The following is a 12,847-nucleotide window of genomic DNA, read 5'->3' as shown; positions in this document are numbered from 1 at the left end:
CTGTATTTGTAAATAAATAGAAGTTTAAATAAAAGTTTGAAAGAATTTAGTTTAATGATGTTTGTTCAAAGTCCGAATGAGAAAAGCTCCTGATTGCCCTGTGCGGCTGACTATATTCAAATTTCCCCGCTCCCAAACTCGTATCTAAGGGAGACTCGCGCATCACGGTGGTACTCCCTCCAATCAGCTTGCAGAGATGGGAAAACCGCAGGAGATCAGTTCCAGTCATCCAATGAAAAGCCGTTCAGCCCGCTTTACCTCTTCATCCCACCGCGTCGCACAAACCTAGTGCGCTTAACTGGATACTGAAAAGAACAGCCTAACAGACGAAAATAGGGGTCTAAGGAGGCCCCTAAATACTTAGTACTGCCTAACCTAAAGATTTAGTGGTGTGACATCAGTCATTAATAGTGTTTTTCGCGATGTGATAAAAATATCCATGCGCCAACTAAAATGGAAACCTTCAAGTCAACAATGAATGAAAATAAGGAATATTTGCTTATAATTGAAAATATGGATGATACAACATCGATGAGGATCTTCTTCTATAAGTAGGTGTATGTTTCCTGGTCCATATATCGCGTGGTATGAGTATGCAATGTGCATAAAGTGTGTTTAGGTCTCATGTTTGATTTTACTTCCTGGTTCCTAGAAACGTAACACGAGATATTTTCTTATGTATTGGTGATATAGAGTATCAGGAATGAACTACAACAGCAAATTAATACGTCCTTACGATTGTCATCAAATTGAATGACATAATTTAATGTGACATATCCAACATGTCCAAATACTGTGAACTCAAAGGTCAAGCATGGCAGTTAGAGATGGAATCCAGGTAAACATTCTGACAGCACTATTCTGCCTGTGGTTCGACCCCGCTCGGTGCTGCTTCAAAAAAATGTGGGTGGGAGGGAATCTGAATATCCGAAGTGCATTCTGATTTTGTGCCATGGACTTCTTGCACAGATGAACCTCATATTACAATATGTCAAAATACACCTAAAAATACGAGGTACCATCCATGTTGTTTCACAGAAAAGTGGTCTCGGTTTTTCCCTACGGCCAATAATAAAAAGTTACTAAAAATAAGCTATTTATAGTGCTATTGTGCAGACAAGGTCAAAATACCTAATTCTGGCCCTTTCAGGGGCCATAATTCTGGAACCCATAATGGAATCTGGCCGGTTCAAGAAAGGAACCAAGATCTTATGGTGATACAAGTTGTGTGCCAGTTTGGTAAAAATCAAATCATAAATAAAGCTGCTATTGTGCAGACAAGGTCAAAATAGCTAATTTTGGCCCTTTCAGGGGCCATAACTCTGGAACCCATAATGGGATCTGGCCAGTTCAAGAAAGGAACCGTGATCTTATGGTGATACAAGTAGTGTGCAAGTTTGGTTAAAATAAAATCATAAATGAAACCACTATTGTGCAGACAAAAAATTGTTGACGCACGGACGCACGGACGGACTAACGACGGACGACGGTCGAAGGGTGATCACAAAAGCTCACCTTGTCACTATGTGACAGGTGAGCTAAATAAACGCAATGCAGAGCAATATACACACAAAACAAAGTCATATGACCTTTGACCCCTAACAGTGACCTTGACCTTGAAGCAAGCCATCCGTAAGATACGCTCTGCACGTCGTCTCGATGTGCTGTACGTTTGTGCCAAGTTCCTTGAAATCCTTCAAGCAGTTCAAGAGTTAGAGGGCGGACACGAAACAAATACATATGATTTTTGACCTCCAAGTGTGACCTTGACCTTGAAGCAAGCCATCCAAACATGCGCTCTGCACATCGTCTCGATGTGGTGAACATTTATGTCAAGTTTCTTCGAAATCCTTCAAGGCGTCCAAGAGTTACAGAGAGGACACAAAATTACATGTTATGTATAATTTTGCACCTTATAGCTGTAACTTTGCAGTGATACAGCCAAATAGTAGATTTCAATGGATAAAATGTATTAAGGATATACTTTTCAAATGTGGAATGAACAATGTTTGGAATATATATATGTTTCCAAATTCAAAATGCCTGATTGCAGCAGTCAAGCAAAAACTATCAGATCTGTTTTTAAACCAATGGTATCCAAGTTTACAAACTTTTAGTAAATGTAGAAATTATAAATTGTTAAAATCGAGTTTGAGAAGTATATCATAAACACACAGTCAAAGTTATTTAGATATATGATACAGGTTACACGAAACCATAAATTACCCATTGAAACTGGATCTTGGCATGGTGTAGAGCTTAGTTTGAGAAATTGTACGCTATGTAATTCTTCAATATGTGATTGAATTTCGCTATCTTTTTGAATGTAGGTTTTTGATCACCAAAAGAAAAAAAATATCTTAAAGCTAAATATTATAAAAGACCAAATATTCATTGTATTGATATGTTTATGAACATAAACTGCCACACTATCCCAGAGTATAACAAAATAGTTTATAAAGGAATTGTTGATACATTTATGTAATGACCAAATGCCTTTGCATGTATAGGTGTGTGCATGTGCACATGTATTCATATGCATGTATGTATATGTGTATGTGTGTGTATGTACATGTGTAAAGTTTCATTATTATTTTGTTGATTCTTCGGTACCCTCCCGGTGTCTGTTTTTTTTTTTTTTTTTTTATTGTTATGAACAGAACAGAACAGAACAGAACAGAACAGAACAGAACATCTCGTTTATTCTCTCAATACATGTACACACATGCAAATATGAGGAATTTACAATAGACAAAATGATCTTTTAACGAGGCTACCATATATAAACACATCAAAGTACAGTACATCAGTTATAAACAATTAATATTAAACACATGATATATGCCACAATTCATATTAATAGAAATAATAATCTGTAAATGGAGAAAAGATACATTCTAATTTCTAGCAATTCGTAGGATAACCTTTACAAACTTACAAAGCTTCAAAAATTCTGATTTGTTGTTAGTACACATTAATTTTTCTAATTAAATAATGAAATTCATTCCCACTTCTGTTTCTACATGAGTTACAAGTTCTTTCATTTATTGGTATTCTTGACCAGTTTCCCGTTTCAATAGGTAAGCGGTGATTCCTTGTTCTAAATTTAATAAAATTATATAATAGAGGGGGTTGTAGTTTGGATAAATAAGGTTAAATACCAAAAGTTTTTCTTAAATACTCTGTAGAATGTGCTTTTTGCTTGAATTTTCAACTAAAAAATCCCAATTATTTAAGAATAAACCCTGTAGTTTTTTTTTTGGTTATCTTTAACCATTTTGCTTTCGGAAAATTTTGATCTGTCCCATATATCAACAAGGCCGCATTTAATCAAAATAGATCGAACATTGTATAACCATGGGTACTTTATTTTAAGCATTTAAATAGGTATGGTTCTTTGATTGAAAAAATATTTTTATGAACGCAGTTGATATTTGTTGGGTGTCTCCACCTTCATTACACAGAGCCTTGACCAAAACGAAATTATTTTTTCTTCTATATCATTGACAATGGCATACATCCCGTTTCACCATAAACAAAATAATTAGGGAAAACCCTTTTTTAAATTTTAATACATTATTTAAAAATTTTTAAATTTGTACACGCTCTTTTAAATTAGTTTACCAAAACCCCATATTTCAGTTTCCCTAAAGTAAAATAGGTCTGTTATTTCTGTTAAAAAATCTATTTGTAATCTACTGGAAGGTTAAGACGACGGAAATTTTTTAATAAGACTATACATAGCCCTAGTTGCTTTTTGAATATGTTTTTTTACAACTAAGAAAAGACCACTTCTATTAAAATACAGACCAAGATATTTATATTCATTCACGACCTCTGGGGTTTCATTTTTAAAAGTAAATTATATATAGGTTGTCTGCCTTTAGCAAAAAACAATTTTCGTTTTGAGGTTTTTTACCTTAAGTTTCCAAGTACACAGTATTGTTCGAAATTTATTTAATGTTTCCCTGTAAGTCATTTGCTGTTTCTCCCAATATTACTGTACCCTCAGCGTAAAGTAAAATAAAGATTTTTAAGAGATTAAACAGTTCATTTGTATTTTGTTCATTTGAATTGTTATTCCTCGTACATTACTATTATTTTAAAAAAAAAGTCCTTTAGATCGTTTAAAATAGTGAAAAAGCAAAGGTGATAAATTTTCCCCTTGCCCGAACTCCAATATTACGGGAGAAAAAAAGTTAGAAATTTTAAATTTTTACTCTAACACAGGTTTTATATCATTATACATTTTTTCTGATGCTTGGAGACACTTTCCGTTGATTTTGGTATTCATTAATTTTTCCCATAAACCATTTCTCAGACCGTGTCGAAAGTTTGTTTTAAGTCAATAATGAGCAGAATAATTTTCTCTTGTTATATTTAGATATTGAATAATTGGTGTAAGACGAAAAAATGTTTTCTGTTGAGAAACCTTTTCTAAAACCCGCTTGTATATTGTTTAAAATGTTATAAGATTCAACATATCAATAATTCTTTTATTTAAATTCTGGTAAAAACTTTCCCTAGACAGCTTAACAATGTTATGGGCCTATAATTTTCAGGTTTAGTTATGTCGCCCTTATTTTTATATATTGGGTTGATAATACCTATTTTCCAAATTTCTGGGATTAAAACCAGTTTCATAAATTTAGATTAAAGAGTTTTAACATATTTTATTTTTCATCAATGGTAAAGATGCTTTTTTTGTTCATTTACAATTTTATCTTAACCACTTGCTTTCTTATTTTTTAAAGTTTTATTGCTGCCATTATTTCATTTTCAGTAATGGGAACTTTTATTTCTTCGTTTATTTCATTTTCACATTATTTTATTATTATTATTATTATTATTATCTTATTTTATTATTATTATTTTTATTATTATTACAGTACCATTATTTTCATCATCGCTGTTATTTACATTTTTGGAAGAAATTATAAAGATCTGACAAGTCAGCTTCAACTTTTCTGTGTTGGATTTCCATTTAGGATGTTCCAGTATTTCGTGGGTCTTTACTTTTAACATTCCGTAATTTCTTAATACTTGAACGTTTGTCTTTATTATAGAATTGGTTTAATGTATGTTTGTAAATTTTAGCTTTTCGTTTAGAATCTCCTTGTGTTTCGTTATTCTTTCTTAATTTATAAAGATACTTTGCCGTGTGAAAGTTCTTTCTACCCTTTTCTTGCCTTTGGTCCTAACCAAGAAGTTTTTTTAGAATTACCCGTGTATGATTTTTTGTTTACCTTTGTATATCCAAAAGTTTCGCTAGATGTATTTAAAAACAGTGATAAATATGTCACTGACTATTTCGTCTACATTCTCTTTTGTAAAATTCATTTTTTAGGTAAGATTATCAAGTGTTTCTTTTTAAATTTGCAGTTTTTGTACATCAATTTTATCTACAAATTCGTTTGCTTTTGTTCTATCCCATAGTTAACAAAACAATTGTTCCTCATCATGTTCGTAGCTGCTTTTATTATGTTAAATGTTAAGTTTAGTTCAACTGGTTATGAACATCTGATAACAATGGGCAGAAGTCTAATACTCGCATTTGAAAACACATTTTTAAAAAGATTAGAGTTACAAACAAAGTAGTCAACAACACTTGTCCCTTTTAATGGGGTTTTTTCCCGGGAAGTCCCTATTTGTCTCCCATTTAAAATGTAAAAAATATTAAGTTTCAAAAACTAAAGAAATTGATCCCCATAATTATTTGAGGATTTATCGTTATTTACACGTACTTTATTTACATTTGAAGACCTGTCAAACATATCATTTCGAGGTTATATTCTAAGCATATTTTTTCCCAAAATTTTGACTTTCAAAAAATTCAGTATCTACAAATGATATATCCTGAAGACATTTAGTTCGGGAAATTTAAAAATCTCCAAATAAACAATACAGCCCATTTTTCTGTGCAAACTTGTTAACATCACTTTGGATTTCTGAAAGGGTCTTCTGTAGAATATTCTGAGTACTCTGGTGGTACATAAACAATGCCACAAACTACATCTTTTTCTGTTTTTAACAACGTTTTTGAAATTGTAAACCATAAAACCAGTTTATTATCTGTCTCTTTTACAGAAATATATTTAGAAATATCCTTTCTAATAAGTAAAGCAATGCCACCAGATTTACGTCTTCTGGTAGAAATTCTGTTTTTCATAAAAATATCAAAGCCCGGTACATTTACAAAATCTAAGTCACAACATTTTGTTTCTTGCAAACCTATTATACTATACTGGTTTAAAGATCAATAAACTCTGGACAAATCAATTTCGATTTCAGGCCACATACATTTAACGAAAGCATTTTAAGTTCTTCAAAAGCATTTGAGTTATGGAGTTGTGTTAAAAAGCCTTTTTACACTACGAGCCTTGAAATTTGTTAACAATTGTTTGCCTCATGTTGTCAGTACCTTGACCTGAGTGAAATAAAGATATTTGTATTTGATTTACGTTAATATGACTTTTTTCTACACTTTCCGGTATTTTTCTTTACTCAAATACAGCTGTGATCGTCTTTGATTGTAATCTGAGATATAAGATCAAGTGATGTTTGTTATTTTTTTGATAACCAGCGATTCGCACCTATTGTAAACAAAGCTATCTGAAACCGATTCATATCAATTTGTGACCATTAATTGTTCTAAAGGTAAGCAGTTAACGGTATTAACTACAGGGTAAAGTGTCATCACCATAGCGACGTACAATTTCGGCACGTTTATATACAAAAACGTTGGAAGCCATTCTGCGCGTATTGCTAATGAAAGTTTCCTAGATTATGATTAATATAATTATGATGTAAAATATGTGTTCTGTAAAATATGTTCTACATAAAACATGAAAATTTTACTTCAAAAACTACATTTTGTTTTGCTTTATAAATGCCTGATCGTACGAAACAGTGCAGAATGCATGCACGTTTCGTAGCTTAACGTGTTTATTGACTAATGCGGCCATGTATCTTTTTTAAAGATACTTCTTATTTCATGTAAAGAAGCCGTCAAGCTGCCTTCCGGAAGGTCGGTGGTTCTACTCGTGCCTGAAATAATATCCGGAAGGGTATCAAGGGGCTCCCTCCACTAAAAAAAAAAAAAAGCTTAAAAGTCGCCATACTGTATAACCTATTTTTTGCATACAGGACGGAGATTTCCTGTATTTTCACCGGTGCTGGAAAACTCCATTTTATTTCATAAAACGGAATAAAAATCAAATCCAATACCTTGATAATTCCTCTTTGTTCCTAACAGTATATTTCTCGATTCAAAAATCGCAAGTTTTTTTTTTAAATACATAACGATACTCTTCAAATGATAAAACAAAACCGGAACTAAACATTGTTATTTGTCTTTGAAACGTCATGACGTCTTTCCTGTTTACCGACGTTGATTTCCTGCGCTTTATTTAAATACGCTGCTTTTATGATAATAGTTCTAAAAAGAAAGTCGTTTGTTTGGTTTTATTTTTACTATTATTTCTTGAATATGGTATGCAAGAAAAAGATTCTATCACTGGCTGTAGATGCCGATGGGAATATCCGGCTCTCGATTAACTGTTTACGCGGTAACTCGGCATAGCCTCGTTACCGCCGCAAACAGCTACCCTCGAGACCGGATATTCCCCTCTGCAACTACAACCAGCAAAAGAATCTTACAAATAGTGTCGGTGTAACTAAAGAAAATGTCATGGTGTAGATCTAAATGCATGCCCGTCATGGTGATAAATTGAATGTGTTGAAGAAATGGTAAGTGTAAACATCCTTTACATACGGGAATTTTATATGTTCATGTATGTTTTAGCCAGGTGAAACGGAGCAGAACATATATAACTATTTAGGTACAGCTGCATAACATCAACTGCATTTACAGGAACAACAAAATGGCAGGAAAGTCAAGACTGGTATGGTGAAATTGTACAACCGTTTGCCTCAATAATACCCGATAAAAAGGTATGACGATTTTGCAATACGATTCCGTCTTTAATTATGAAAGTAACGAGGGCCTGTTTGATATACACCTTTATTTTATGCTAACTAATGAAATACTTATTCTATCAGTTAAATATTTTTATATCTCATCACTCACACTGTGAAAATATGAAATCTGTATTTTCACACTGTGAGAGATATAGCTCCCCCCTCATACATTGTGTTAAATTTTAAATTATTGCTTAAAACATGATGAAATTGTAGTCGCACTTTGTTCTTTATAGTATATTTCTCGATTCAAATTATTTTACTTAATAAGAATTTCATAACGTTATGCAGCAAAAAATAAAATAAAATGGAACTTTATGTTGTGTGCGTCTTTCTAACGTCACAACAGGTCTGGCGTCATGTCTGTTTACGCGCGTCTGTTTTCCGCGCTGAGATTAAAATTGTTGCAAAATGCACATCTCAACGTAACTAAGCATAAAATAAAAAGAAAATTTGTTTGTTTTTCCTGAATATTGAATATATCTCACCTCGAAGTGAGAAAATGTTCACATTTTCACTCGAGCGCGTGAAAGTATTTGAAATTTTCTCACTTCGAGGTGAGATATATTCCATATTCAGATATCCTCTATGTATTTACCGGTTTTCATTTTGCACGTAAGTAAACTAATTGGCAGGATATAAGTAGCATGCAGATGTCGAGAATCTTTCTGTTAATACGCGTTTTACTCTCCTATTAAACACCTGTTGCAGAACCTCTTATTAGTATTACTAGACTTTTTGCAGATGACAGTTCCATATCTCAATCTTCAAGCGATATTCCTTCCATGGAACAAACCATTAACGAAGATCTAAAATCAATTACATCATGGTCCAAACAATGGCTCGTAAAATTTAACCCAATAAAAACTGAAGCTATGGTCATATCATTAGTTAATAGAATTCGCCCAAATTTATATTTTGACAATGTTCAGATAAATTTTGTAGAGTAACATAAACATCTTGGAGTTACTTTTAGTCATGATGCATTTTGGCATCAACACATAACAAACATTGTAACGACATCGTCGAAAATACTTGGAAGTATGAAAATGCTTAAGTTCAAACTACAGCGAAAAACATTTAATCAAATTTATATGTCATATTTAAGACCTCATCTCAAATACGCGTCATTAGTATAGGATAATTGTACGGAATATGAAAAACAAACACTTGAAAATTTACAATATGGAGCTGCTCGTGTTGTAACAGGTCTCGCAAGATCAGTGTCGATCCAGAATTTACTTAAGGAGATAGGCTGGGTTTCGCTTAGTCATGTAGTGATAGAAGGAAAATACAAAAACTTACACTTATATACAAAGGAAAAAATAATTTACTTCCCCTTTATTTAGCACAGTTATTTCCCCCTTCTGTAGATTTAGCTGTCGAAAATCGTTACTGGCTAAGAAATAATATGGATTATGCAGCAGTTGTAAGAAGAACCGACATTTATTCGAAATCTGTAATTCCGTCTTCTCTAAAACTTTAGAATGAACTACCTATGGATATACGCGAATCTCAATCTTTAGCAGGTTTTTAAAAGAAGTCTTAAAGAAGCTTTCAACCTCCCGTCGTCCCTACATTTTATCTCAAAGGTGAAAGAATACAGACAATTCATCACTGTAGAATTAGAAATAACGCAGTAACCTCAACTCAGATTTATATAATAACTATCTTGTGCCCAGTTCATCATGTAAATGCGGTGCTGAGCTTGAAAATGTTGAACATTTCTTTTATACATGTAACAGATACAAGCCTCAAAGGCGAACACTTTTCATCAATACCAGCCAGTTCCATCCCTTGTGCAAAGAAAATTTTTATTGGATAGATTCTTAACAGAAGAACAAAATGAAAACTTTTAAAGAAGTTCATAAATACATAAAGGAAAGTAAAAGATTTGATACTTGTTCAATATGATATAAATATTGATTACTGTTGTTCACTTTTGTGTGGGGTAAAAAGCTTTACATAGCTTATGTTAACTTGCAGAAATCTCTCCGACAATAAATATTTTTTTATTTGATTTGATTTATTTTTTTAACTGTCGTCACTGTTGACATTGACATATAACAGAGTGGTGGCTTTGTGGTTGGCAGCAACAAAAGAATAGAAGCAATAGCTCTATATTTGATGTTTTTCTTTTGTTTATGTTTTCCTTATCTGCTTTTCATCATTGATCTTACTTCTATATAACATCTGCTTTTTTCTAAAAAATGCGAAACCTCTTTAATTACTGAAAAGCTTTAGCAATCATAAATTACTATATTTATGTATGTATATATATATATATATATGTACAAGTGTGACATAAAAACACATTACTTTTGCAATGTATAGCGTGACAACCCTGGGAAGAGCCAATATAATGTTGTCATAACTTTTGGCCCAACCCATTTGTATATATGACATATTTGATATATGTGATTGTTGTTTGTGTTTCTGTATATATGTACAATAAAATATGATTAAACTAAATTAAACACCCCCGAAAAGTGACAAGAACAGAGGTTTTGCAAGAACATGCCAATAACGTTATATATATATAAATAATGTATATGTATTACATTGTATCTGAACACCGGCAATAATAATTCACTGGCTGATAAAATTATATTGAAGAAATTTATATAATATCTAATAAAATATTTCCTTAAGTATCGAAACGACATGATTTGAAAACTGTAGTCCAAACCCCCCCAAGTAATCCCTTTAAAGTCTAAACGGCTAAAAAACGACGATACGTCCGTTACGCTAATGTACCGCCAACAATGAGGGGTAACGTCAAAATACACTTAATGTTTACAGACGCCTGCTTGTTACGACCCGAGGAGAGCGTTTAACAGCATTCCAGATGGATTTGAGATAAAATCATCAACTTTACCAGAAGCTGGTTTAGGGGTTTTTACAAATATTTACATTGAACGAAACACCGTGTTTGGTCCATTCAAAGGTACTTTTGACCAGGAAGAAGAGACCGCCGTGGCTTCCGGATATAGTTGGATGGTGAATTTAGTTCTTTCATGATTGTATTTTACAAGTTTATAGTAAAATATTGGCGTTATCGCAGCATTTACTAGGGATATAATTATATTTTTGTAATTACTAAGTAGCTGTCCGACCACGTGTGCAAACCTCTCGGACAGAAAAAGAAAGAAAAAAATGAATAGAGAAAACTTTGTCAATGAATTAGACTAATGGCTATCTACTTACAGCCATTGATGTCAGAAACGGCGGGAAACAGTCGTCTGCTTTAGAAAAAAAAGTATTACATTTCTAGTAATTGCTAATGGAACTTGAGAAAAATTCTTACAAGCCACAGGCTTCTAATATAGCAAAGCTCGTTCACAAGTTCTATCAAAATCGGAGAAACGATTATGGTTCAAGTTTACTGTTGAGTTTTGTATAAAGGCTGCAAATTTTTTTTTTAAAATGTATAATTATATAATAATTCGTGCTATACGAACACATCGATGTGTAAAATATACAAAAACAAATAAATGGTATTTTGTCCATATATACAGATACAGCCACGTGATGGAGAAGATCGAGCTGACATTGTATGGATAGATGCCAAAGACGTCTCTCTGTCAAACTGGTTGAGATATTTTAACACCCCTACAACAATAGCCATGGAAAATGTTGTTGCTTTTCAATTTAAAGGTACGAATAGATGCCAAAATCATCGCTTTGTCTAACTTGTTGAGATACCTTAATGGTCAACATAAAAATAACCAGATCGTGTTCCGTATACATGGAAAATGGAAAAAAGTTTACTTATTTATTTATAGCAAATTGGCAGTATTCTTTGCCATTAACAATATTATGAGAAAAAAAGGCAAATACAAATATATATTCATCTTACTTTCATTTTATTTGGGAATAATGATACATACTATTTTACAGCTCATCGAAGAAGGGTATATATACATAGTGACTTATACGCCCCGGTCGGCTTTTAAAATACAATCAGTTCTGTTTACGTTTTTAATCTTGAGGATTTAAAAGACCAACTATGATTGAACTTTGATAGGTGTTGTCCATTTTATCATTTAAAACGAAAAGGTGCATTAATTGAATTTTTGTAGTTCTCCTTATAACATATCATTTTTTTTAAATTTTCATAGATTATTAATTTTTATGTTTTTTTGTCCCAAGATTTAGAATTTTGTAGTACAAAAAACACGTGTCTTTTTTTCAGGAGAAATGTTTTATCAAGTATTTAAGTCTATACAACCTGGAACCGAAATGCTAATTTGGTATGGCGAAAATTACGGAGATTATCTCAAAATAGAGGAATTCGAGCCTCCGAGATACTATTTCTCATACCGTAAATATATAGATTCTGAATCAACAGTTTTATTTTTAATTATTCAAATGTAGTTGCAAAACGTAGCAAATAACATTCTGACCGCCCGATTTTTTTTCCTATTAAAAAAGAAAACATTTTCTGAGTCCAGTTATGGCGTCAATCGCAAAAAAAGAAACCAAGAGAAAAAAAGAAAAAAATTTGATGGTGTCGTAAAAGATGTCCAATTTAAAAAAACCCTTGGTAAGGGTTTTAGAATGGAATAAGTACTGATCACTTCTCTATTTTAATGTTTTGCTCTGAATAAAAACATTTTTCTGTCTTTGATGTGCGCTCGTGTAAAATTTCCTTCGCATCTAAACTCGAAACATGTTTTTTCAACGACAAATCACAAATTGAGATAATTATATCATACATGTATAATCTATAATTTCTTAAGCAAAACACTTATAAATAAATAAATTTTTTTGAACAACATTCGACGTTAATACGGTATTTAAAAAATCTATTTCAATTAGCTTTTATCATTATTTACTAAACAGCTGGAATTCGGTGGTTTTGCAG

General features: G+C 32.3%; 1 protein-coding gene across 1 annotated transcript in view; it reads left to right on the top strand.

Moving 5' to 3' along the window:
* LOC123532056 (PR domain-containing protein 11-like) overlaps positions 1 to 12,357 on the top strand; it is a 41,963-nt gene extending 29,606 nt beyond the window's left edge. The window contains exons 4-7 of the mRNA XM_053517979.1: positions 7,874 to 7,953; positions 10,783 to 10,980; positions 11,499 to 11,637; positions 12,176 to 12,357. Coding sequence (XP_053373954.1) covers positions 7,874 to 7,953; positions 10,783 to 10,980; positions 11,499 to 11,637; positions 12,176 to 12,357 — 599 coding nt within the window. The remainder of the gene's footprint in view (positions 1 to 7,873; positions 7,954 to 10,782; positions 10,981 to 11,498; positions 11,638 to 12,175) is intronic.
* Positions 12,358 to 12,847: the final 490 nt, after the last annotated feature.

The sequence above is a fragment of the Mercenaria mercenaria genome, chromosome 11 (genome assembly GCF_021730395.1).
Source record: "Mercenaria mercenaria strain notata chromosome 11, MADL_Memer_1, whole genome shotgun sequence".
Taxonomy (NCBI): domain Eukaryota; kingdom Metazoa; phylum Mollusca; class Bivalvia; order Venerida; family Veneridae; genus Mercenaria; species Mercenaria mercenaria.
This window is presented reverse-complemented; position numbering and strand designations above follow the sequence as displayed.